The sequence below is a fragment of the Sorex araneus genome, chromosome 6 (assembly GCF_027595985.1).
Source record: "Sorex araneus isolate mSorAra2 chromosome 6, mSorAra2.pri, whole genome shotgun sequence".
NCBI lineage: Eukaryota > Metazoa > Chordata > Mammalia > Eulipotyphla > Soricidae > Sorex > Sorex araneus.
Window position 1 is genome coordinate 100,882,024 of NC_073307.1, and position 25,766 is coordinate 100,907,789.

General features: G+C 53.7%; 2 protein-coding genes and 1 non-coding gene across 6 annotated transcripts; 1 reads left to right on the top strand and 2 right to left on the bottom strand.

The window, feature by feature from the left end:
• The first annotated feature begins 4 nt into the window (after window positions 1-4).
• UCP2 (uncoupling protein 2) lies at window positions 5-6,230 on the top strand. Of its 2 annotated transcripts, none has more exons than XM_055142114.1 (8): window positions 5-101; window positions 686-842; window positions 3,596-3,811; window positions 3,985-4,195; window positions 4,774-4,968; window positions 5,051-5,152; window positions 5,356-5,536; window positions 5,860-6,230. In XM_055142114.1, exons 3-8 carry the CDS (start codon window positions 3,686-3,688, stop codon window positions 5,972-5,974), a joined length of 930 nt encoding a protein of 309 aa, XP_054998089.1. In that variant the 5' UTR covers window positions 5-101; window positions 686-842; window positions 3,596-3,685; the 3' UTR covers window positions 5,975-6,230. The 2 variants fall into 2 exon arrangements, with proteins under 2 accessions (XP_054998089.1, XP_004618252.1); XM_004618195.2 differs by having other exon boundaries at window positions 27-183.
• Window positions 6,231-9,400: 3,170 nt separating this feature from the next.
• On the bottom strand, window positions 9,401-18,964 carry DNAJB13 (DnaJ heat shock protein family (Hsp40) member B13). Of its 3 annotated transcripts, none has more exons than XM_004618196.3 (8): window positions 18,838-18,964; window positions 16,272-16,375; window positions 14,446-14,607; window positions 12,354-12,511; window positions 11,442-11,555; window positions 10,608-10,721; window positions 10,251-10,327; window positions 9,401-9,644 (listed from the first exon to the last, which is right to left on the bottom strand). In XM_004618196.3, the coding sequence occupies exons 1-8, from the start codon at window positions 18,903-18,905 to the stop codon at window positions 9,491-9,493; spliced, it is 951 nt and encodes a 316-aa protein (XP_004618253.1). In that variant the 5' UTR covers window positions 18,906-18,964; the 3' UTR covers window positions 9,401-9,490. The 3 variants fall into 3 exon arrangements, with proteins under 3 accessions (XP_004618253.1, XP_054998795.1, XP_054998794.1); XM_055142819.1 differs by having other exon boundaries at window positions 9,504-9,644; window positions 10,251-10,355; XM_055142820.1 differs by lacking the exon at window positions 14,446-14,607.
• Window positions 18,965-19,769: 805 nt separating this feature from the next.
• LOC129406187 (U6 spliceosomal RNA) lies at window positions 19,770-19,876 on the bottom strand. The gene has a single exon (XR_008630850.1). It is a non-coding gene; the product is annotated as a U6 spliceosomal RNA (small nuclear RNA).
• Window positions 19,877-25,766: the final 5,890 nt, after the last annotated feature.

Genomic DNA, 25,766 nt, shown 5'->3' on the forward strand with positions numbered 1-25,766 from the left:
GCATAGCCCCGCCCACTCAGCCAGGCCCCGCCCAACCCCGGGCTAAAGCCGCGCGGCGGGCCGGGCGCGCCCCACTCCGCGCCAGCCCGCCGAGCTCTCGGGTAGATCCCCGCCTGCGCTCCCTCCACTTCCCTTCCGCCCGCCGACACAGCTGCTGCACGCTCTTGTTCTCCCTGTGGTCCGGTGAGCCCGGCCCGCCTCGCACGCGCCTGACTCCTCTGCACCTCCTCCCCGCCGGCTTCCTTGCCATTCATTCCCCGCTAGCCTGCCTGTACCATCCGCACGCGCTTCCTCTGCCTCTCCTCTCCCTTATTCCATCATCTTTTGTTGCTGGAACTCTTTCTGCTGGGTGGAGGCCATAAGCTCCTCGCTCCGGCCCCCGGAGGCCCTGTACCCCCTGTTCTGGTGGTTTCTGGGTCCTTGGCTCTCATCCAGTCGCACCCTTCCCAGTGCTCCCACTCATTGTCCGCTGTCTGCGTTGGGGTGGAGGGTGGGGGGCTTCCTTTAAGGAATGTCCACGAAAGCAGCCGTCTCTGAGGCCGTCGGCGTGTGCTATTGGAGCAGATGGCAGAGGGAGGACTCCTGTGGAGTGGGCTGTGTATCTCATGTCCCTTTCCTTGCCGGGCTCTGCTCCTTGAAGGTGACCTTCCCTTTCTAAACTGTGCTCTTTTGCCCTCATCCACAGGACACATAGTATGACCGTTAGGTGCTTCGTCTCCCAGTCATTTTTTATGGAAAACCACGGGGATCAGGCCATGCTCGCCTCTGGCAGCTTTGAGGAATGGGATGCTTTTAGAGAAGCTTGATTTCCATGGCCTTGGCGTGAGTCCTCCCAAAGCCAGGTAAGACTCCAGCCTAAGGGAGGGTTCTGCCTACTTGCCTTGTGGGCTGGGGGTCTGCTGGGCATGATCCCCAAATCAACCCTCTCCACAGCCCTACATCTCTGCTCACGTTCTGGCATGAACTGGCTGCCCAGGGTGGTGGTCTTACAAAGAAGAAAGCATTCTCCCCATGCGACCTTGAGAATTAGCAGAGCTGTTCCAGGAACCTGTTGTTCTAACTCCATATTGCTGACGTCAGCATCAGGCCCTCAGTTGAGATTAGGAATCAGGAAACCTGGCTGTTTGCTGGGGACTGCAGCCTGACTCCTTTTCAGCTGCTCTGTACTTGTTCCTCTTAGTAGGAGCTATGGTTCCAGCGGTCTTTACCCTGTACCCATGGCGCTGAAGGACCTGATAGGTGGCAAACCCGAGGCATGTCAGGAGAGTGGCAGAACCTCTGCTGGGAGGCCAGGCCTTTCTTCTCTGGTGTGCACAACACCTTGCAACCCGCTCAGATTAGGACACAACAGTCTTCTGTCACTGTGTGTCTCTGTTAACTCGAGGGAGGACGGTAGTTTGATGGACTCTCTCAGAATTATATTGGCAGGGGCCGGAGCCATAATACAGCGGGTAGGGCATTTGCCTTGCACGCGGTAGACCCAGATTGGCATCCTGTATGGTCCCCTGAGCAATGCCAGGAGTGATTTCTGGAGTGCAGAGCCAGGAGTAACCCCTGAGCATTGCTGGGTGTTGCCCTAAAACCAAAAAAAAAAAAAGAAAGAAAGAAAATAGAAACATTCAACTTGCATATTGAATAATGTGGAAAGGTGCGTCTTGTGCAGGGGCCTGAGGAAGCAGCGGGGAGCAGTGCTCTGGTGTCTGTGCCCAGAGCCTCCACCGTGGAGCCACAGAGCGAGCAGGGTCCCCCTCACTTCCCTCTTCTCGACACAGCTGAGGGCTGTTCTACAAAGTGAGCTAAGAGTGCCCCTGACATTGTGAGGCTGAGGGGAGCGAGCCTGGACCACCTTTTGCCCCTCCATTCTTCACTGGGCCTTAGATGGGCCAGGCCCCGCCCTGCAGGCGATCCCCAGGCAATTACTGGAGTGCTGAGTAGCCTGTGGTTTCCTCTGACCCCACCTCTAGGGTGAGACACCCCAGAGGGAAGGCTCTGGTGAGGCTGTTTGTGTTCCCCAGATCTCTATGTTGTTCATAACAAACCCTCACCACACCCGCCCGCCTGCTGCAGCCCAGGCTCTGCCCTCCGGCCCAGCGACAGAGGCAGCCAATCACCTCAGAGCGAGCCCCGCTGGTCTCCCTCCCCCTCAGGGTGCTGGGCACACTTCCTCTTGCGGCACCAGCCCCGGGAGGAGGGTGGCACCGGGCCAAGGCTGAGAACAAAATGGAGGTTTGGGTTTCCTGTGTCACTTGAGCTCTAGCCGGCCCTCCCTGGCCCACCTCTCTTGTGGCGAAGCTGTAGCTCGCCCTGTGTCTGAGGACACTGGCCAGAGAGGGAGACCATGCTCCCTGCTCATGATGGCCCTTGTTCGGCCTGGCCGAGTTCAAGGCCTGCTGAGATGTGACCTTTTCTAAGTTCCTTTTTTTTGTTTTTGTCTTGGGGCCACACCTGGTGATGCTCAGGGGTTACTCCTGGCTCTGCACTGAGGAATTACTCCGGGCAGCTCTTGGGGGAATCATTGGGGTGCCGGAAGTCAAACCGAAGATCAGACCCCCTTGAGCCACATGGGTGGCAAGCGCCGCACCCACGGCACTTAGAGAAGTTCTTTTGCCATCTCTTCGTTTCCTTCTCCCCGGTGGAGTTGGTTGTTTGCTCCCATGCATTCTGAAAGTATGTTCTGCTTGATCCCCATCCACCCCGTGCCCACCTGCCTCTCAGGGTAGATTTCATCTTCTGACAGATACCTGCCGGTACACAGCAGAATGACTGCTGGGCCCAAGCGATGCAGGGGCAGGGGAAGAACTCTACGGGTGCCGGGGAGAAGGTTTAGATTGAGCATCTCCATTCCTTTCCAGCGAGGCTTGGGAAATTGCAGGCCTTTAGGAACTTCTGTTTAAGAGATTCAGGGCAGGCTAGAAGGAGCTCGTACCAGGGTTAAGGTACTTGCTTTGCATGCCGCCAGCCCCAGTTCTGGCCCCAGTACCACATGGATCCCCAGAACTTCTGTGCTCAGTGCTGGGAGTAGCTCCTGAGCACCACCAGGTGTTGCCCAAGTCCACCTCGCCCCTGAATATCAGTCCAAATGTGGGGTCGTCCAGAAGGAATTGCTCCCTTATCTTCTCTTGGTGAATTTTTTTTTCTTAACAGTTTTTGGGCCACACCTGGTGATGTTTAGGGCTTACTCCTGGCTCTGTGCTTCTTCTTTTTTTTTTTTTGTTTCTGGGTCACACCCGGCGATGCACATGGGTTACTCCTGGCTCTTCACTCAGGAATTACCCCTGGCGGTGCTCAGGGGACCATATGGGATGCTGGGATTAGAACCCGGGTCAGCCACGTGCAAGGCAAACGCCCTACCCGCTGTGCTATCGCTCCAGCCCCCCCTGGCTCTGTGCTTCTTATGGGGTGCCAGGGATCAAACCTGGGTGAGCTGTGTACAAAGCAAGCCCTGCCCACTGCACATCTCTGATCCCTGGGGAATTTTGGAGCGGAGAATTGCTCCTGTTTTCCTCCCGTGGACAGTGCTCTGGGAGGAGGTGGGCGTGGTGAAGGGAGGCCGTGGGGTTCTTGCAGCTGATGGGGTTTCTGTCCCCTTGCTCAGACCCAGCAGAGTTCCTCTATCTCGTCTCGGGGCTGACGTGTCCCTTTCTCCAGTTCTTCATCTCTCGGGAGGCAGCAGGAAGTCAGCATCATGGTGGGGTTCAAGGCAACCGACGTGCCCCCCACAGCCACTGTGAAGTTCCTGGGGGCGGGCACAGCGGCCTGCATCGCAGATCTCATCACCTTTCCCCTGGACACAGCGAAGGTCCGGCTTCAGGTGAGGGGGTGCAGCCGGGGGCCTGGTGGTGCCTTGCTCTGCTCCCCGCCCAAGACAGACCCCTCAGGGGCCCAGGGCCCTTTGGGAGGATCTGCTTGGGGACCCAGTGGCTGCCGGTGGGGGCAGAGAGACCTTCTGTTTCTCCCTCTGACCACCCTGCCATGACGTTGCAGATCCAAGGAGAAAGTCAGGGGCCAGTTAGGGCCGCTGCCAGTGCACAGTACCGTGGCGTGCTGGGCACGATCATGACCATGGTGCGCACTGAGGGTCCCTGCAGCCTCTACAACGGATTGGTGGCAGGCCTGCAGCGCCAGATGAGCTTTGCCTCGGTCCGCATCGGCCTCTACGACTCGGTCAAGCAGTTCTACACCAAAGGCTCCGAGAGTAAGTGGCCCCTGAGCCTGGAATCATGCCTCATAGACCCCGGGGCTAGAAGAGCCCCTGATTCTCTAAGGGGTCTCCAGCAACGCCCCAACCCAGGACAGTCCCCGCAGGCAACTCGAGAAAGGAGGGGGGCACCCTGCAGCTCAGAGGAGGAAACTGGGGTACATGGGGCGTCAAATGCTGCCACCCCAGCTCCTCAGCGGGCCACGCAAACGGGAGCCTGGACCGAAAGGTTCGCTTTGCCCATGATGACGTGGCAGAGCAGTATATCTGGGATGCGAGCCTGTCGCAGGAAGCCCCATCCGTGGGGGCTTGTCGCTGCACCTCAGTTTTCACATCCTTGCACAGAAATGATGTGGGTTCCTCGGGGCCATTGAGCAGGCTCAGTGTCGTCAGGGAAAGCACGTCCTGAACGGAAGCTCCGAGTTTCCTGCTGTCCCCCTGCCTAGCAAGTAGTGGGCCCCAGAGCGATACTTTGACAAGAGTCTTAGAATCCGTGATCCCGAAACCGCAGTGTGCGGGGTTGGAGGAGAGGCGAGAGCACGGGGCCAGCGATACTCAGCCTGGCTCTCCCATAGGCGCCGGCATCGGGAGCCGCCTCCTGGCGGGCAGTACCACGGGTGCCCTGGCTGTGGCCGTGGCCCAGCCCACAGATGTGGTCAAGGTCCGCTTTCAGGCTCAGGCCCGGGCCGGGGGTGGCCGGAGGTACCAAAGCACCGTGGAGGCCTACAAGACCATCGCCCGTGAGGAAGGCTTCCGAGGCCTCTGGAAAGGTATGTGCCTGGGCTCCACTCCCCCCTGGGGCGCCCTTCTTCCCGCTCCCCCTGGCCTCACAGGTACCCCCACCCCCTCTAGGCACCTCTCCCAATGTGGCTCGGAACGCCATTGTCAACTGTGCCGAGCTGGTAACCTATGACCTCATCAAGGACATGCTCCTGAAAGCCAACCTCATGACAGGTGAGCGCGGACGGGCTTGGCTCTCCTAGAGTCGGGGTCGGGGGGCTGAAGACCACATCCCTCATCCTGCCTCCCCCCACTGCCAACTGTCTTGCTCCCACACTGAGTTCTTAGGAGCCCCCCAGCTGGGACCTCAAAAACCACAGGACCCACAGGGGTCTCCCCTGGTGACCTGATACCCCCGCCTATCCTCTCCCTCCCAGATGACCTCCCATGCCACTTCACTTCCGCCTTTGGGGCGGGCTTCTGCACCACCGTCATCGCCTCCCCCGTGGACGTGGTGAAGACGAGATTCATGAACTCTGCCCTGGGCCAGTACCGCAGCGCTGCCCACTGTGCCCTCACCATGCTCCAGAAGGAGGGTCTCCGAGCCTTCTACAAAGGGTGAGCCCCCAGCCTGTTCCTCCCAGCCACCCGGTCACACAGGTGGGTGGGAGCCAGCTAGGACAGGATAGCAACCAAGCACCAAATATTGGTTTCTGGGATTGGTCAGCCGGTCCCCAGTCATCTTCTCGACTGAATTCAAGCTTCACGTAGGTGGTGCCGGAGACGGAACTGCATGCATGGCCCTCACCTCCCCCCTGCGCCGTCTCTCCGGCCTCCTCACTCCTGTCCCCGCTCATGCCAGGGCCCAGGCTGGGGAGCGGGAGGTGAAGCTGCCCTCGGGGGCAGCCCGGATTCCCTGTGACCTGTGTTTCCTCCCCTAGGTTCATGCCCTCCTTCCTGCGCCTGGGTTCCTGGAATGTGGTGATGTTTGTCACCTACGAGCAGCTGAAACGGGCCCTCATGGCTGCCCGCGCTTCCCGGGAGGCTGCGCTCTGAGCCCCGCCTGCTGCTGATCTGGCTTTGACTTTGACTCCGACCAGGCCACCGCACTACCCTGTTGCTCCTCCTCCCTCCCCGCTACCTCCTTCCCCCACATCCACCCCTCCCTGCCTCCTCTCCCCGGGCTCCGTCCTGGTGGCGGTAACCCCAGTGGACACTGGCACCAGGATCCCAAGCCCTTGGGTCCTTGGAGAAGCTTCATCCCGCCCCCGCCCAGCCAGCTTGTCACCTCGATAAAGCACTCAGCCCTGGAGTCTGCCCTCGTAGCTGTTACCTGAGCTCTTGGTCTGAGGGGCCCTTGGGCCCCTGCTGGTGCTGGTGACCGTGACCCACCTTCCCCTCGACCCCAGGCCTGGATGTCTTCTCCAGACGAGAAGGAGCAGCCGTCCCAGCAGGGGCTTATCCATGCCTCCCATCCTGCCAGGCCGCTATCTGGCTTCCAGCCCCTGCCGGCCCAGGCCCGTTAGCCCTGCAGCACCTCTCAGGCTTCCTGGAAGATTCAGAGGAATATTTTATTTTGTTTTGGGGGGCCACATCTGGCAGTGTTTCCGGCTTACTCCTGGCTCTGTGCTCAGGGGTCACTCCTAGCAGGGCTCTGGAGACCCTGTGGGGTACTCAGGAGGGAACCAAGTCAGCCTGTGCCAGGCAAGCTCAGTACCCACTGTGTTGTAGCCTTGGGAGTAGTTTTTGTGTGTGTTTGGGGAGCCACAGCCGGCTGTCCTCTGCACATGCAAGGCAAGAGCCTTACCAGCTCTACTGTCCCTCCAGCTGATTGAGAGGAACCGAGACACTAAGACGCACATCACACATGGGAAACTGCCCTCCAGGGTCCGAGCCCCTTTTGAGCACAAGCCCGGCTGCTTCCTCCTCAGTCTGTGTGGGCACATCCTGAGGCAGGGTGACAGTCCTGATCAGGGCTGCATGTGTGCCTGACCCCTGAGGAGAACCCCATAAGGAGCTTCTCTCTGGCGTTGGGCTGAGATATGGGAGACTGAGAAGCCCCATGCCAACCTGCACCCCCTCTCCTGCCTGGCAGGGAGGGACTCAGCTCAGAATCCCAGCACATCCTGGGCAGTGCTGAACCATTAGGTTAAGTCTGCGAGGCTCCTGCTCCTCTTGAGGAGGGTGCTGGGGATCAGACGCAGGACCTCACATGTGCAAAGCACAGAGCCGCAGCCCAGCCCTTGCAGGCCACTTTACAGGAGCGATAGCACAGCGGGTAGGGCATTTGCCTTGCACGCAGCTGACCCAGGTTCGATTCCACCGTCCCTCTCAGCCCGGCAAGCTACCGAGAGTATCCCGCCTGCACGGCAGAGCCTGGCAAGCTCCTTGAGGCATATTTGATATGCCAAAAACAGTAACAAGTCTCACAATGGAGACATTACTGGTGCCCGCTCGAGCAAATTGATGAACAACGGGACGACAGTGCTGCAGTGCATGAAGAAACAGGTGGAACAGGACCCGCAATGATCCGCAGGAGTCATCGGAGACTGAACCCGGACCAAGACTAGGCTGCTCTCTGCTGGGGTGCAGGGGGTCAGCATAGACAGGGGTGCCCTGTTGGCACACCTGAGTCCCCACACAACCCAGTGAGGTTTGCCGGTCACTGACAAGGGCGTGGGTTTGGTTTTGTGGGTCACTCCCAGTGGTGCTCATGGGACCATGCAGTACCAGGAATAGAACCCGGGCCTTGTGCCTGCCAAGCTCTCCCTGGCCCTGAAGACACCAGTGGTCTTGTCCCGGGGGTGTAAGGAGTGTCAGCTGCTCTCCAGCCTTGGAGTGAGATGGCTAAAGACAGGCCACCAGCCACCGTGGCTCTGAAGCCGTAAAGAGCTGGGAAAGGGAACAGGCCTGACTCCTCGCCCTTCAGTACTCACACCTGTTAAATGGGCCCATCACGAGCCCAGCTGCGCCTGGCTCTCAAGGTGGTGCTGAAGATCACTGAGGTCCTCAGAGTCCGACTCTGGCCTGGCCTCTGTGCCCCCAGTGAGATTAGGGGTCTGAGTACCTGCTGCCCTAAAGGAGGTTAGTGTCCCAAGGCTTTGACTTGCAGCCCACCAAGTCAGCGCAGAATAGTGCTCTGCACCCCTAATTCCAGCTCCTGCCTCAGGGCAGGTGGCCTCACCCCTTCCCAGAAGGAGTTCAAGTTGTGCTGGTTCATGCTGTGAGACTAAAGCTCAGAGAGGTGCAGTAACTCACCCAGGGGCACACAGCTGATACACAGCCCATCAGTGCCTCTGACTCCAAGGCCGCATTTTTTTTTTTTTTGGTGGGGAGTACACCCAATGACGTTTAAGGGCGACTCCTGGAAGTCCGCTGAAGACCATGTGGTGCCTGGATCGAACCCAGGTTGGCCACGTGCAAGGCTACAGCTCTGGCCCAAAACCACTTTAAGGCTTTGCTGGTGTGCAAATTTGTGTGAAACCGCATTTGAGTGTGCACCATGTACATGCCAGTACATGTACATGCCAGTATCAGTGTGTTGATGTGTGCAGAGGTGCTTCCTGCAACCCTGGACCAGTTCTGCAACTCAAGGACTGAAGAATGGCAATGAGTCTACTTGGCCCTGACCTAGGGCCCAAACTTAAACTAATACTGTGAGCACTGAGAAGGACTCAAGCAAGGTGGGCCCTTGTGGAGCCTTGCCTGACACTCAGGAGTCAATGAGGCTGATCCAGGTTCGATCCTCAGCATCCCATATGGTCATCCCCCTGCCCGCCCAGCACCACCTGGAGTGACTCCTGAGTGCAGAGCCAGAGTAGAAGCCCCTAGCATCGCTGGGTGTGGCCCAAAAGCAAAAAAGTAGCCACTTAATCAGTGCCACCCTTGGGCCTCTTCTAGCCCATACACGAGACTGGCACAGGAGAGTGGCACTGGGCACCACTGGAAGCCAGGTGAGCCGCCGGAAGCCTCCGGCAGGCCAGTGATGCTGGGCCCTGAGCCCTGAGCCAGTTCACCAAGCACGTTCCTCTCCCCCGCACGCCATCCTCACCCACAGCCTGAGAAGGGCCATCAGAGCTGGCCCGGCAGTGTCTTCCAGGGCCCTCTTGCCTCACTGACCACCCGCCTAGAGGCTGCCCAGGCCCCCGAGGTAGAGAGCATGGCCTCCGCACAGCCTTGGGTTGCCGTGAGAAGGCAGTGGGTGGAGCTTTGCCCCGAGCCCTGGACTGTCCCTGCAGCTCCTCTTCAGTGGGACCTTGGCACGCTGCTCAAGGCCGTGGGTCGAAAGAAATCTGAGCTTGGGGGCCCCCCAGGTCACACTGGAATGAGCGGGAGACTCGAGTCCCTGACCTCCCTGTGTGCCCACAATAGGAGCAGCACAGGGACCAGGCACTCAGCGTGGGGGACCCTAATGCACCCCCCAGCTCCATCTCTTCCTCCCCCCCACACACACACTGCTGGACGCAACCGGGGGCCAGGAAATGAATCTTTATTGTGACCCGTAAAAGGTCCAAGTGGCGCCACCCACACCCCTGAGGCTGGGTGGGGGCAGGAGGGGTCCCCAGCCCCCAGCTAGGTCAGCAGAGCCTGGCGTAACAGCTGCTTCTTCTGCGGGGTGAGCCGAGTTGGAAACTGGATGTCGAAGAAGATGAAGAGGTCCCCCTTCTTGGTGGGGTCCTCGGGCAATGGCATGCCTTCATCCGGTACCCTCTTGAAGTACTTGGGACTGAAACGGGGAGGCCGAGAGCAGAGACCTCAGAGGCTCAGAGCACACAGCCAGGACAGATTCGGAGCCAGCATCAAGCTCACGGGGCCCCCCAGCCACAGGCTGAGCAGCCCGACACCCGGGAAACGAGCCTGTCCGGCACACCTGGCTTTCACCCGGGCCAGGGCATTACATCTCTGGGGAGGCTCAGGGAGTGACGGCTCACCAGGCTGGGCTGCACCCTGACTAGCAGAGTTAGCGCCCCGAGTGCCTCCCAAGACGGGCCTCTGGGGACGGGAGATGGCCGCCCCACACTCGGGTCTGACTGAGCAAGCACGCCCCCCATCCCCCGCCCCCGGTCTGTGGCCGGAGCCATCTCTCATCCCCAGGGCCCTTCCTGGGAGGGACTCGGGGCTCAGCACGCTGCTCTCACCAGCGCCATGGAGCTGACGGCAGACGGCAACAGACTGACTGCCGGCACTGAGGGGTTTCTCTCAGGGACGCTCCGTCTCTCCGGGAAAGGCAGCTCCCAGCGAAGCCAGTCCCCTCCTCGCCCTGGCAGCTACCCCAGCACCCACCCCACCCCCAGTCCAGCCCCTGTGGCCAGGACCCTGCGGCTGGACTCACTGGACGATGTCGTTGATGGGGATGTTGAGCAGACGGTCATCCAGGGTCTTCACCTCCACAGTGCAGCAGGTCAGGGCCTAGGGGGCAGGAGGGGCAAAGGGCACGCTGGGGGGGAGGGGGTTAGGTCAGTTACCTGGACGAAAGCAGCTCCAGGGCAGCTGAAGGATTAGGGCGGTGGGGGGGGGGCACCCTCTGCCTCAGACGCTTGTGGCAGGAGGAGGCACAGGGCTTTGTAGGAGCCTAGGGAAGACTCCAGACCCCCAGTGGTGAGGGCCTAAGGCGGGGCTGTCGGCTGGCCACGATGGCACAGGAGGAGGTGTAGCCCGGCAGGCTGCCATGGGTGGGGGCGCGGCGCACCTTGCCCAAGGGGATGGGGTACACGAAGAAGAGGTTGTCGCTTTCCCTCCGGAAGCGCGCGTGCAGCTTCTCCTTCACGATGAAGATGATGTCAGCTGGGATGATGTTGGGGCCCTGAGTGAGGGGCGGAGGGGGGGGGGGAGCAAGGACTCACTGGCCATGCAGACACGGCCAAGCTCCCGCCTCCACCGCCCTGCATCCTTCAGGGAACAAGGAGGCGTTAGATCAGCGGTGGAGGCATCTGCCTTGCATGCAGCCAACCCCAGTTCCGTCCCAGGCACTACCTGGTCCAACACAGAGCTGGGGGTGGCCCTCAAGCTCTGCCAGGTGTGACCCAAGCTGCCCGGCCCCCGCACGAAAGAGAGGAATCCAGGAGCAAGGCGAAAAAGGGGGAGGAGATATTCTTGGTTTGGTCGCCACTGAGAAGCCTCCTGTCCCCCACCCCCATCTGCCCAGTCCCAACCCCCACTCAAAGTGAGAGTGAAACCAGAGTCCCCAGTCTCATCAGCACCCCAGAACTCTGCTGAAGGATTTGGAGTGCCGGGGCCTAAACCCAGGCCAGCTGCATGCAAGACCAGCTCCCTGCCCACTGCACTACCTCTCCAGTCCCTCTTTCCAGCTCTTCCCTCCCTGAGCCTCAGTTTTCCACTCTGCCAAATGGGGAGAAGCCCCGGGGCTGCCCGGTTACAGAGGCATATGTGACTGTCTCCTGAAAGGGACATTAGGTGCCCACCCCCCCGCAGGCAGGCTCCCTCCCACATGGGGGTATACAGGCTTGCCGCCTTCCCCTCAGCTCCTTGCCTGGGCGCCTCCAGGCGTCAGCCCCCTCCCCACCTGGTCCCCTTCCTTCTCGAAGGTGATGCGGGTGCCCTGCCTCCAGCCAGGCTTCACGTCGATGGTGAGGATCTTGTCCTTAATGGTGGAGGAGTACCCGTCCTCATTCAGCACCTGCGCACAGGGAGGGGGCCGGCTTTCCCAGCCGTCTGGGGATGCCCCTCTCGGGGCCCCTTCAGCATGGGGAGACCCTGCCCACTGCGGGGCTCACCCCGTGGGATTCTGGGGGAGGGGCGGGACAAGGCTTGGAGCTGAGGGCCCAGGCAGTTGAGTAGATCAAACTCAACTGCTTCAGCCTGAGACTAGCGGTCTGCTAGTGCCCGAGGGGAAGAACATGGAGGCCACTTATCCCGAAGCACTGCCTATGGTGTCCTCTGTCCATCCCGCAGCCACAGTCCCAAGGGCCACCAGCCATGCAAATCAGGGTCACAGCTGGGTTCTGGGTTGGGCAATGGTGTGTGTGTGGTGGGGGGACGGTGGCCGGGGTGGGTTGTGCTTATGGATTACTGGTCCCTTGATGCTGGGCCAATCCACTGAGGGTCTTCCTCATCCAGTCCCCTTAGGACCGCATCCCAGCCTCCCCTCCTAGCCCACACTGCTCCTTCGTCCTCCTGAAGGGGGTGAGATGTGGCCCGGTCCAGCTGGAACGTCCCATGAGGGACCTGCAGAGCTGAGAGGGCGAGATTCTGATTCTGGCACAGGGAGGGCCACAATTGAGGGGTCCTTAGGAGAGAAGTGAGCTAATGCCTTCAGAACCCCTTTCAGCCTCAGGGAATCTAGAATTCCACAATGGATCACTGGCTCCCTGACTCCTCAGAGACTATGGCGGCAGGTATCCAGGGGTAATCCAGGGGGGCCTGGCTGGGGGTGGGGTACTTGTGGGCTCCCAGGGGCAGCAAGGGAAGGGCTCACCCTTCGGGAGATCTTAATTTTCTTGGTGCAGCCAAAGAATAAGTCCTCCAGGGATAGGTAGAGATCTCTTTCAATGGAGGGGTCCTGTTTCTTGACCCCCCGACCCCGGAGTCCCCCAAAATTTAGGTCCACCTCCTTCCCTTCTTCATCATAAAATTCTGCAGGAAGTGGGGAAGAGAGGAGGAAGAGAACTGTCAGCACGGATACTGAACAGCACAAATACCACCCCCCCCCCCACACACAAAACCACCCCTCCTTGTACCAAAAACACTGTTTGGCTTGGCCAAGAAGTTGTCCTGAACAGCAGACAATTATCACCATCCCCTGACACTCCCCACTGCTTCATCCCCCCTCTGACCTCCATCCTTCCCCATCCTTCCCCATCCTTCCCTATCATTTGGGGTACAGCCTCGCAGTTGTCTTCCTGTGCATAGAGGGGTGCCCCCTGGTGGAAGTAACTGGCAATGCCAACATAACTCAACTTTTTTTTTTTTTTTTTGCTTTTGTTTATGAGCCACAGCTGGCCATGCTCACAGACTGGCTCTGCACTCAGGAATCATTCCTGGTGGCGTTTGGGGCTGGGAGTTGGGGACATATAAGGTGCCTGGGGTCAAACAGCCACGTGCAAGGCAAGCGCCCTACCTACTGTACTGTCTCTTCAACCCCCCACCCCATAAATCCCCTCCACGGACAACTCCACTTTCAGTGGGGTCAGTCCTTCCTACCTCCCCACAGGGCCCTCTCCTCCACTGTCCACCCCGCCCCAGGCCACCGAAGAACCCAGATTCAAGTTTCTACAAGACCGGCAGCTGAGATGGCGGTGGGGTAGGGGTGGTCCCTAGCAAATGAGAGGCCACCAGCGTATCCCACACAGCATCTGCTGACCTGCCCCACAAGCACACGCCTCCCGCGGCCCATCCTTCCATCACAGCCCAGAAAAGACCCGTCTGCTCTGTCGGTCACGACAGCTTGGGCTTCTTTCTCCAGCAGCTGGATGAGCCAGGGCCACCACGCCCGCCCCCCTCAGGATGCCATAAGATGGGGAGGAAGAATGGACACTTGCCGAGTGTCCCATGCACAGTTTCCACCTCCTCAACTATATTATCTCATGGATCCAGAGAAGCCGTACAAAACACGTTCCCTCCCATGGCTGGCAAAGCTGTGGAGTTGGAATCTGAGCGTGGGGCCCTTGGATGATTACAAAGCTCGAGCACTGGAGAACTGGGCTGCTTGCAGGACTAGAGGCCTTTGTGCCAGCTGTGAATGAGGGTTAGTGCCTTGGGATGAGCCACTGGAATCCTGCAGAGGGCTTCAGACTAAGGCAGCTTCAGACTAAGTCCCCCTCTTGTACTGTTGAACTCACTTACATATACATCCTTTCAGTGTATAGCCATGCCAGTTGTGATACAAGATCCCCGAGGATAGACCAGAGAAAGTATATAGCTGGTAAGGTGCTTGCCTTGCATAAAGACGACCTGGGTTCAATTCAGATACCCAATATGTTTCTCTGAGCACTGCCAGGAGTGATCCCTGAGTACCAAACCAGGGGTAAGCCCTAAACACTGCCAAGTGTGGCCCCCCAAATAAATGAGTAAGTAAGTGAAAACATTTTGGAGGTGTAAGAGTGATATTGCTTAGTGGTCTGAATGCAAGTATACTGAATTTGAGTCACCTGATTTCGTATGATCCCTGAGCAACATTCAGAGCCATCCCCAAGCATAGGACTGGGAGCAGCCCACCAGCTGTGGCCCAAAAACTTAAAAAAAAAAAGAAAAAAAAGAAAAAGAAAAATTGGGGCTTGAGAGACAATACAGCAGCTAAGGGCCTTGCTTTACACGCAGCCAACCTAAGTTCAACCCCCAGCACCCCATATTGAGCTCCCAAGCCCTGCCATGAGGGACCCTGAGCACTGAGTCAGGAATAATCCCTGAGCACAGCTGGGTGTGACCCAGAAACAAAAAGAAAAAATACATACATTAAATTTTTCCCTCTTTATTACCATGCAATGAATGTGTATATATAAAATGTAGGGCGATGTCCTTATAGCCATGTCCTATCCCCAAAAAGCAAAGGGACAGGCAAGGCCTCTTACCACTGAAGGGGTTGTCACCCCCAAAGAACTCATGGAAAACCTTCTCAGGGTTGCCGTGGAAGACATAACCCGTGGTCCATGGGGTCTCAGATCCAAATTCCAGAGGAATGCCCCCTTTCAGGCCCTCTTCTCCGAATTTGTCATAGATGGCTCTCTTCACAGCTGTGGACAGGTGTGACCATGAGCGGGGGTGGGCACAGTGAGGGCCAGGACAGACAAGGGCTGGGAGTCTGCGGCTCTGGGGAGGAAGGAGGCGCAGACTCAGCGCCTGCCACTTTGCACAGACACCCTAGAAATGGGGGTTCCATCTCACTCAGGATGGCCCTAGGTATAGCCCGAGAGTCCAGAGAGGAGGTGGGAAGGGCTGGGATCTCTGCTGGGGGAGGGACGGGGAATGGACGAGGAACAGAGATGCTGAGGGTCTGATAGGCCTTCTGGGACCTGGTTGAAGTCACTCATCATTGTTGTAAACAGATCCTTGAAATGTTAGAATCTCAGAATTCTAGAGCCTTCCAATTCTAGAACTTTCTGAGACTTCCTAAGGGCTCTGAAGTGTTGAAAACTCAGGGCTGGGGCCCATTTGGTAAGCTTCTAGACATTCTTTTTGACTGGATCTAGGATTACAGTCTACACTGAATCTAAAGGGGATCTACCCTGGATCTAGGATTAGTCTCTACACTGGATCTCGGATACACACTAGATCTAGGATTATAGTCTCCACACTGGATCTACATCTACACTGAATCTAGGATTACAGTTTCCACACTGGATCTATAGAGGATCTACGCTGAATCTAGGATTACAGTCTCAATACTGGATCTATAGAAGGTCTAGCCTGGATCTAAGATTACAGTCTCTACTCTGGATCTAAGATCTACACTGGATCTAGGGTTATAGTCTTTACAGTGGATCTATAGAGGATCTACCCTGGATCTAGGATTAGTTTCTACACTGGATCTAGGATACATACTAGATCTAGGATTATAGTCTACACACTGGATCTACATTTACACTGGATCTAAGATTACAGTTTCCACACTGGATCTATAGATGATCTACCCTGAATCTAGGATTACAGTGTCTACTCTGGATCTAGGATCTACCTTGGATCTAGGATTAGTCTCAACAGTGTCTACTCTGGATCTATAAATGATCTACCCTGGATCTCGGATTAGTCTCTACACTGGATCTAGGATTACAGTTTCTACACTGGATCTATAAATGATCTACCCTGGGTCTTGGATTAGTCTCTATACTGGATCTAGGATTACAGTTTCCATACTGAATCTATAGAGGATCTATGCTGAATCTAGGATTATAGTCTCTACTCTGGATCTAGGATCTACCCTGGATCTCAGCTTAGTCTCTACACTGGATCTAGGATTATGGTCTCCAGGACCTGCTGTTTCAGCTCATAGGGACTCCCTATGAGTCTCCCCCACGAAGGGGAGACTCACAGCCCCACCCCTTCATGGTTTTCAGACAAGAGAGATTTTCTCGCCTCGATGCCCACAAATGGGCCTCTCTCAGCCGCTCAGCCTCCGGAGGCCTTTGTGGAGTAGAGACTTCTCCAGGTCAGCACCTGCCTCTGCCTCCCGCCTCCCTTCGCCCAGCAAGCTCTGAGGGGAGCGCAGCGGTTAGCCCAGGCCTGGCCAGCCTCGCCTGGGAGAGGACATCTTCCTTTCGGTTTCTTCCTCACTGCCTCAGATGCTGGGTAGGAAAGAGAAAGAATTTCTCCTCTGGGCCCCTGGGCAAGCCCAACACCCAGGGGGAAGGCGAAGGGGAGGTGGGGACCGAGGCTGGGACGGCCCCACCCCGTGACTCACGGTCACTCAGGACATCGTAGGCCTCTGCGATCTGCTTGAACGTCTCTGCTGCCACTGGCTCCAGTTTCTTCAGCGGGTGGGTCTTCAGGGCGAGTTTACGGTACCTGCAGGGGCAAGGATGGGGGGCTGACAGCGCGCCTGCAATTCTCGCGCTCCCGGGGTACATCAGGGTCATGGGGGTCAGTGCTCAGAGTCTCCGTGGCCACTCTCCTTTCTAGTATTTATCTTTGGCCTTGAGGCCACACCTGGCCCGGTGCACTTGGGTCACTCCCACCTAGCGGACCATGTGGAATTGGGGATGGAACCCCGGGCCCACACATGCAAGGTAAGTGCCCTGCCGCTGAGCCCTGACCCCCACTCTCTTGCACATCGCCGAGGCAGGGTAGACATTCCGGCTTCTTGGAGGGATTAAAGGCAGGGGTTTAGGGGCTTGTTGCCTTGCACAATACCAATGAGGTTCAATCCTGTCATCCCATCTGTCCCCCTAGCCCACCAGGATTGGTCCTTGAGTGCAGAGCCAGAAGTAAGCACTGGGCACTTACAGCACCCTCCCACAGACCTTGGCTCCTTTTCTGCCCAAGATAACTTAAAACCTGCTCAGCCTCTCAAGGCGCAGCTCTACTCCAGCCTCACCAGAGGCATTAGGCCCCGCCCGGGGTGCGCCCCAACAAACTTCTGACTCTTCACTTTACTTTCCTCTGTCCCTCTGTCTGCGTCGGACAGGGTCCTCAACCTATTGGTCTAATACAGGCTCAGGTATGGGGTCTGATACAGACGCAGGCATGGTGTCTGGCACAGGCATGGCTTTAGGATGATGGAGAGTATCATATTCATATCAGAAGGTTTTGAGGATTAAAGCCATGACTATCTCTGCACAATCGACAGGGGGCTTTATGATCCCAGCCCAGCCTTGCCGGGACCTGCTGGTGACTCTTTACTTTCCAATAGGCCAATCACTTCCAACTCTGTTCTCTCTTTTTCTCCAGCCCATGGCCCATCTTTTTCTCAACACAGCCTTTGAAGGGCCCTACTCCTTCCACTATAACATCAGCAGCACCCTGATTCCCCCTTTTGTAACATTGTAACAAGGTAACATTCACTTGCTGGCCTCATTCAACATCTGTATTTAACAAAATTAAGCCACTGGTCAGAGTCACAGTTGTATCTCCAGCTGCTACCACCACACCTGAACCATACTGCAGCTACTCAATACATATTTAACAAAGAATATTTCTTTTTTTTTCTTTTTTTGATGCACATGGGTTACTCCTGGCTCTGCACTCAGGAATTACTCCTGGCTGTGCTCAGGGGACCATATGGGATGCTGGGACTCGAACCCAGGTTGGCCGCTTGCAAGGCAAACACCCTACCGGCTGTACTATCGCTCCAGCCCCCAAAGAATATTTCTATTTTTTATTTATTTTTTAGATTTTTGGGCCATACCTGGCTATGCTTGGGGTTTCCTCTGCATTCAGGGGTCACTCCTGGTAGGCTTGGGGGATCATAGGGAGTGGCAGGAGATCAAGCTCAGGTCCGCTGCATGCAAGGCAAACATCTAACCCCTGTACTATCTCTCTGGCTCCACAAATACTTCCATTTTCTAAACAAGAATTAAAATTCCATTTTCTGAAAAAAAAATGTACTAATTACTGTGAATACCGTCCTAGACTTTCTTAGAAACAAAACACAAAGTCCACAATCCTTGTCGTAAGTATTCAGAAATATAGTATAACAGTACATTCAATATCAAAATCTCAGATCAGGGGCTGAAGAGATAGTACAGTGGGGAGGGCACTTTGCCTTGAATGTGCCTAACCAGTATCTGATGCCTAGCATTACATATGATCCCTTGAGCATTACTGAGAGAGATGCCTGAGCACTGCTGGGAGTAGCCCCAAACAAAACTAACTAAACAAAAAAAATCCAGGTGACTGCAAACACAAAAGTTCATAAGTTTGTAATTGCACCTAACAGTGATTCGCTAATAAAAATTTAAAAAAAAATCCAGGTGACTGCTAGAATGAAACTGTAAAACATCCATCTGTCCAAGTCATTCTCCCATTTTTTTTTTGTCATTCTCCCATTTATCCTTTTTTTTTTTTCCCCTTTCTTCTGGTGTTGGGGATTGAACCTAGGGCCTCACATATGCTAGGCAGACAATCTACCACTAAACCACTTCCACGGCCCACTTTATAATCTTTTTTTTCACTCCTGGAGGTGCTTGAGGGACCATATGGGATGCTGGGATTCGAACCCGGTCAGCCGCATGCAAGGCAAACGCCCCACCCGCTGTGCTATTGCTCCAGGCCCCCACTTTATAATCTTTTGATTCTCCATAACACACAGGATAAAGTTCAAATGCCCCATTTGTCCCTACTTCAGTTCCAAGAAGATGAGAACATCCAGGAGTCAGAGACCAAAGGGGAAAGAACATGGGATTTGGACAAAGACAAGACTCAGCCCAAAGCCAGAAGGTATGAAAAAAGAAAGAAACATGGTTAGAGTTTGGATAAAAGGGCGGGACCCCCCAGCTCAGTCCTAAAACGGTGCTTTCACGCCAACTTACGCCTTCTTGATCTGGACATCGTTTGCATTGCAAGAGATCTGGAGAACAGCATAATAATCCTGGCCCATAGCTGGCCAGCTGACAGTTCAGAGCGACCAGACTCCCTGCAGGGCTGTTAGTCCGCATTCCTCGGTTGCTCCTAACAACTGTACTGGGGCATTCTGGGAAGTGTAGTACTTCCCGCCTGCTCAACTGGCCGCCTCAGCTCTGTCCCAGGAACTGATGAGGTACCGGGCTGCTCTCTCATATGTGGGACCTAGAAGGTACACAGCAAGGGAGCAACAAAAACACCACGGCAACATAACCGCGGAGGAACCCACACAACTGAGTTGAGGGGGATGGGAGGGGGCCTGAGTTCCTTGCGGGAAGAAGTACAGTGGTGATGGATGTGGTATTGAAATTATGTCCGTGAGAAACCGTTAATAGTACTGTAAACCAAAAAATAAAGAAATGATTTTTTTAAATTTTAAAAAGGAACATCAAGCTGAATCTCTGACCCTACAAAAGGTCATTTAACTCAGCGTGACTGTTGTTTTATTTGTATGAACAGAAGAGTTTTAAAGAACAACCGGTTTCGATGAAGTCTTTTTAAATTTTGGGGCCACACCCAGTAGTGCTCAGGGATCATTCCATACAGGGTGCTGAAAACTGAACCCAGGTCTGCCCGTTGCACAGGAAGCACTTTAACTCCTGTTTTATTTATTTATTTTTGTTTTAATGAATCATCGTGAGATACAGACTTACAATTTTTTTTCTTTGCTTTTTGGGTCACACCCAGCAATGCATAAGGGTTACTCCTGGCTCTGCACTCAGGAATTACCCCTGGCAGTGCTCAGGGGACCATATGGGATTTGCTGTGTGCAAGGCAAACGCACCCTTCCCGCTGTGCTATCGCTCCAGCCCCATCAGACTTACAAATTTTTTGTGATTAAAAAAATATGGAACGCTTCCCGAATTTGCGTGTTATCCTTGTGCAGGGGCCGTGCTAATCTTCTCTGTATCATCCCAATTTTAGTATATGTGCTGCCGAATCGAGCACTTAATTGCTGTTTTATATCTCCAGTCCCTAATCAGGAGTTTCTAAAATTAGATTTATAAAGACACTTATTTTAGAATAGATGTTCCAAGAAGTTGTAAAGGCAATGCCAAAACGGGACCATAGTGACAGTACAGCGGGTAGGGCATTTGCCTTGTACGTGGCCAACCTGGGTTTGATCCCTAGCACCCATATGTTCTTCAGAGCCCGCCAGAAGTGACTCCTGAGTGCAGAGTGGGAGAAAGCACACAGAGTGTGGCTCAAAACCAAAACAAAAAACAAAGATAACACCAAGTTTCTGTCTACTCTGCCCTGGTATCCCCTACAATTAATATCTTACATGAGTATGGCACATTTTCTCAAATAAAATCAATATTGCCACATCATTAATATTTCAGGGAAGGTGGTTCACCGGAAGGTGCTCAGAGCTTACTTCTGGCTCTGCACTCAGAGATCTCTCCTGGAAGTGTTCCGGGGGTCATATGTGGTGCTGGGGATTGAACCCAGGACTACCATGTGTGATCCAAGCCCCCTCCTTGCTGTATTATCTCTCCGGCCTCATATCACTCTGCATTCTAAACCTCAACTAATTGTGGATAGAGAAGCTGTCCCTTTGAGGACATTTCTCAGTGCCAGAATGATGGCGCATTAGTGTCTGAAATATTTAATGACCTTTTCCAGGCGCTTTGAAACCGCACTATTTCAGAGACAGGCCTGCTATAAAAGAGCTCTTCCTTACTATTTGAGGCAAATGACCTTTATGTCTATTAGAAGACAAAACACTTTCCAAGTTGGGAGAATCAATTCAAGTTAAGAAATCAAAGAAAGAGCTAAAAAAAAAAAGACAGGTATTCGATGAATTGCATAGTCAAAAATGACCATCTTGATACTGTTTTCCATTTCAGTGAGTTTATTTCATGGTCTAGCTCTAAGTTTTTTCCCGTAAGTGAGATGATTATTATCATTTGATTTGGGAGCTACACCCTGTGGGGCTCAGAGCTTACACCTGGCTCTGTGCTCAGGGGTCACTCCTGGTGGGGCTCAGGGGACCAAACGGGGTACTGGGGGACTGATCCTGGGCTGGGCATGTGCAAGGTAAGCACCTTACCTTCTGTTCTATCTCTCCAGCTCTTGATGCTTTTCCCCCTATTTTCTTTCTCTTCATTGAGGTACTGTGATTTACAATACTGTTAATGATGGTTTTGTGAGGACACCATTGCAACACCATCCCCCCCCATCAGAGTTCCTGCATCCCTCTACCAGGGTCCCACAGGCCCGTCAACCCCCTCCCCACACACATTCAATTCTATAGACCAACCCAACTCTCCAGTTCTCTTTCTGTTTTTTCTTCTTGAAGGTAACAATAACTTATAAGGGTAGGGGCTGGAGCAATAGCACAGTGGTTAGGGCGTTTGCCTTGCACACGGCTGACCCGGGTTTGATTCCCAGCATCCCATATGGTCCTCTGAGCACCTCCAGGAGTAATTCCTGAGTGCAGAGCCAGGAGTAACCCCTGTGCATTGCTGGGTGTGACCCAAAAAGCTAAATAAATAAATAAATTTACAAGTGTATAAATGTTTTATATTTTAGGCACACAATGTTACTGCATCACACCCACCACCAAAGTGCCAATATCTTTCCACTGCCTTCCATAGGTCCTTCCTGTTTCCCTGGATGCACCCCCCCAGCAGGTAACCTTCGTTCTGTGGTCAGAGTCTAGGGGTTTCCAACAGGATGCTTGGGGAAGGAGGTGGAGAATAGTGACAAAATACATGACCTGAACCTAACCAATGAGGATACAACAAACTCAATTTCCTTCTATAAATTGACCTATATTCCAGAAATATCAGGTATAAAAGACGTAAATGAGGACCTTCTCCAGAGTGGAGGCGACGCAAAGGATTATGCAACTCTTGGTTAGAGTCTGGACCCCAGGGGAGAGGGATTATCCAGGAAACTGTTCCTGGGATGTGGCTCAATGGAAGAGCATCTTTCTCGTAGGGTGAGATTCTTGGTTGAATCCCCAGCCACCACAAAAGTAAAAACATTGTTGGGGCATCTGGCGAAACAGGAATGGGGTCTGCAGACTGGATGAAAGTAGAGGACCAGGCTGATTCCCTTATTCTGACAGGCTGGGTTATGCAGGAGTGCCTTTGGCATTGGCAAAAAGTGTACTGAAGGCTTTAAAGATAAGGGCCCAGAGAGACAGTACAGTGAGCAGGGAGCTTGCCTTGCACACAGCTGACTCGGGTTCAATCCCTGGCACCACATATGTTTCTCCTAGCCTCACCAGGAGTGACTCCTGAGCACAGCCAGCTATGTTCCAAAAACAAAAACAAATGAAAATCACTTCAAAAGGGTCGAAGAAACTGTGTGGGTCAAACACTTGCCATGCCTATGTCTAACCTGGTTTGAATGCCCAGAACAGGACCATATATGGTCCCCAGCAGGAGTGATCCCAGAGCCCAGAGCCGGGAATACTACTAGGAACTACAGGAAGTGACCCCAACCCCGTTAAAATGTACTTCAAGACATAAAGTATAAAATATTTAAAATATATTGACCAAGAGACTCACAAGAAAGTAGCTTTATGTTGCAAAGCTCTGAAGCTCATCCCACTGCCAACTTTTCAGTGGAAAAATAGCGGCACATCTCTCAGGAGGCCTCCAGGGGGCATCCGAGAGCCAAGTAACAAAGGGGCGCATCTGCAGCCTGCGACGCTGAGGAGGGGCTGGTTCACCTCCCTACCCAGAATGCACTTCTCAGCCCTCACTGGAAGGAGATAAAAAGCAAAGCGAAGCATTGTCTGCAGCGAACTGTCCTTCACAGCCTACTGAGCTGGGGGCACCTGAGAGCCAGTTCCTGCTCCGTTGTTCTGGGTCTGGACTTCAGGGAAGGTGCCACGGGGCACCTCATGGCAAGCAGAATATCAACTCGTAAGACCTACTGAGTATACATCATACAGATGTATGGATATTAACCCTAAGTGTTTTAGGCTTCATCAGTGAATTGCCGCTTTTCCTCCTCCCAGAGAAGCTTACCGTGCTCATGGTAGCATCCCTAATTTAGTTCGTTTATCTTTAACCTTTCCCTTGTGTTTTACCTCTCATTGTCACAGTTCCCCAAGTCAGTCTTCATTACTTATAAGCCAAAACTTTCAGGTAATTCTGGACTTTGTATTTGCAGTGATTTCTATTTGAAGTGTTGTGTATTTTTACTTGCTTTTCTATTTTCCCTATAACCTTTTAATATTTTACTATAGACCAATGTTCTTTGGTTAAACATAGACCATTAATGCTATGCTCCTAATATTTGGGAGTTGATTGACTCTGAAATATGTCTACTCCTGGGCATTGTTCTTTTTTTTTCCCGCTTTTTGGGTCACACCTGGCTCTGCACTCAGGAATTACTCCTGGTGGTGCTTGGGGGACTATATGGGATGCTGGCGATTGAATCCCGGGCCAGCCACATGCAAGGCAGACACCCTACCCGCTGTACTATAGCTCCAGCCTCAGGCATTGCTCTTAATTACTTGACTCAGGTTTCAGTTGCTGTAGTTCCTAACACCCCCAAGGGGAGATCCTGCCATGGCACTGGGATCCACCCAGGCTGAGTAGTGAAGCTATCCTCACATCAAAATGGAACAGTCTAGAAAGCATAACTGCATGGTCTTGATGTAATCAAGTTATGACTTAAGAGACAGGACCTCCATGGGGAAGGACAAGCTGAACTGGCCTGAGGAGACTTAGTCTGGGATTTGTGGTAAAAGCCTTGTTGCTCTCAGAGCCCAGAGAAGTAAGTGTTGGGATCTTTGTCTCTGTGTTTATCCAAACAACTGCAAGAATTGATTAGAAGTAAACTTAACTGTTTAACATATACAACTAGATTTGAATAAACTGCAACTGATAACAACCAGCCGGGCCCTCATTTCGTCCTTTGTCGACCCATGGCCAGTGGCCGTCCCGGGTGGGAGAAGTGGCCAGAGACCCGATTCTCCCCCCCATTATCCCTAATTCTCTCTCTATTCTCCTTCATCCGCCTCCTCTCGATTCTCCTGGATTCCTCCTGGATTCTTTCTTTCTGATTCTCCTTGATTCTCTTCTCAATTCTCCCTTATTCTCCCCTTGGATTCTCCTCAAATTCTCCTGGGTTCTTGTCCCCTGGCCCACTCTTCCAGCCTCCTCCTCCCGATTCTTCCTCCTGGATTCTCCCGTTTTTCCTCCCTGATCCCTGCTCCAATCCTCCCCTGCCCATTCTTACAGCCTGAGTTATATCCCAAGTCATAGGAAACATCATAAAATTTATACTAGACAAGTTGATCCCCTTGTCTACAATGTCAGAACAAGGCCCCCTCGGTAAAACCTATTTTGTTTGTACCAAGGTGTTGGGTGTGCTACAAAAGTGCAGCCAGGAAAGAAAAATCCTGGTAGTGTGACAAGTTCCTATGGTGTCAGTCTATAAGGGAAAGTCTTTGCCAGTGTCCCGGCATTTGGACTTCACGAGTGTGTTAAGTTGTACTTTCTGGATCTTCTGGTGAAAGCCAGGAGGAAAGTGAATTTAAAAAAGGCAAAACAAAAGCCCCTCGCTCAGGGCTGTCAAGGCTCATACTATCTCATTCTTTGACTTGACTTTTTTAAAAAATATTTTTGGTTCAGAGGGGAGCGGGAGAGAACCCTCTCCACCCCAAGGGACCTAGCTCCAGCAGCCAAGCTCCACTACCCAACCACCGCCACACTCCAGGCCGATTTCTACACACTCAGGCTGAGACTCATGCATGAGTGAACATATTTCTGGACACGACACATCATCATAAAGGGAAAATACACACACACACACACACACACACACACACACACACACACATACATATGCTCTCGGAGAGCCTGGCAAGCTACTGAGAGTATCCTGCCCACATGGAAGAGCCTGGAAAGTTCTTCCGTGGCATATTTGATATGAAAAATACAGTAACAATATCAGGTCTCATTCCCCTGACCCTAAAAAAAAGAGCCTCCAATCGTTGGGAAAAATAAGAAAGGAGAGTAAGGAGAGTAAGGAGAGGCTGCTAAAATCTCAGGGCTGGGACGAATGGAGATGTTACTGGTGCCCACTCTGATGAACAACGGGATAACAGTGATACAGTGATACAACTAGAAGGAAAGACAAAAGCAACGTAGATGTCCCTGGGAGACAGTGTCTCCTTGAGTTAACCTCCCCAAGAGAATTGCCTCTACCAGATGTTTTTACCTCTGTAAATGACCCATCACACCTATGTCCTTACCTCGACCCCTCTCAGATGTTCTATAAGTCTGCCAGCAGCTCTGCATTAAACAGGGCATTTTCCCCATCAGGCCGTGGTCCCCCGTCTCTTTGTCTCTCTGCCGGGAAGGCCTGGGGAGGGCAGGAGGCGGCTCTCACCGAACGCATGGGGCGTTGCAGCACTCCCACACTTGTGAACACACTGACACATAACAAGTTACGGTATTTAATTTCCAAAATTGGGTTTAGACATAAATAACAGGATACAATAGGAAATGGGTTTCATGAATGTGATGGCAATGGAAAACAGCTATCCCAGGATCTACACAGGTTCTGTGAATTTGCCTACACCTCCCTCATCCCAGTATTTTGTTTTAATTTCTGTTTTGGGACCGCCCTCAAGAGTGTTTGGGGGACCATGTGTTATCAGGAATGGAACCACTGCAAAGCGCATGCTCCTGGCCTGAGTCACCTTCCTTACCCCCTCATCCTTCTTTTTTCGGTTTATTTTTGGTCACACCCAGCAATGCTGGGGTTACTCCTGGCTCTGCATTCAGGAATTACTCTTGACAATGCTTGGGGAAACATAGGGATGCTGGGGATTGATCCCCAATCAGCTGCTTGCAAGGCACGTGTC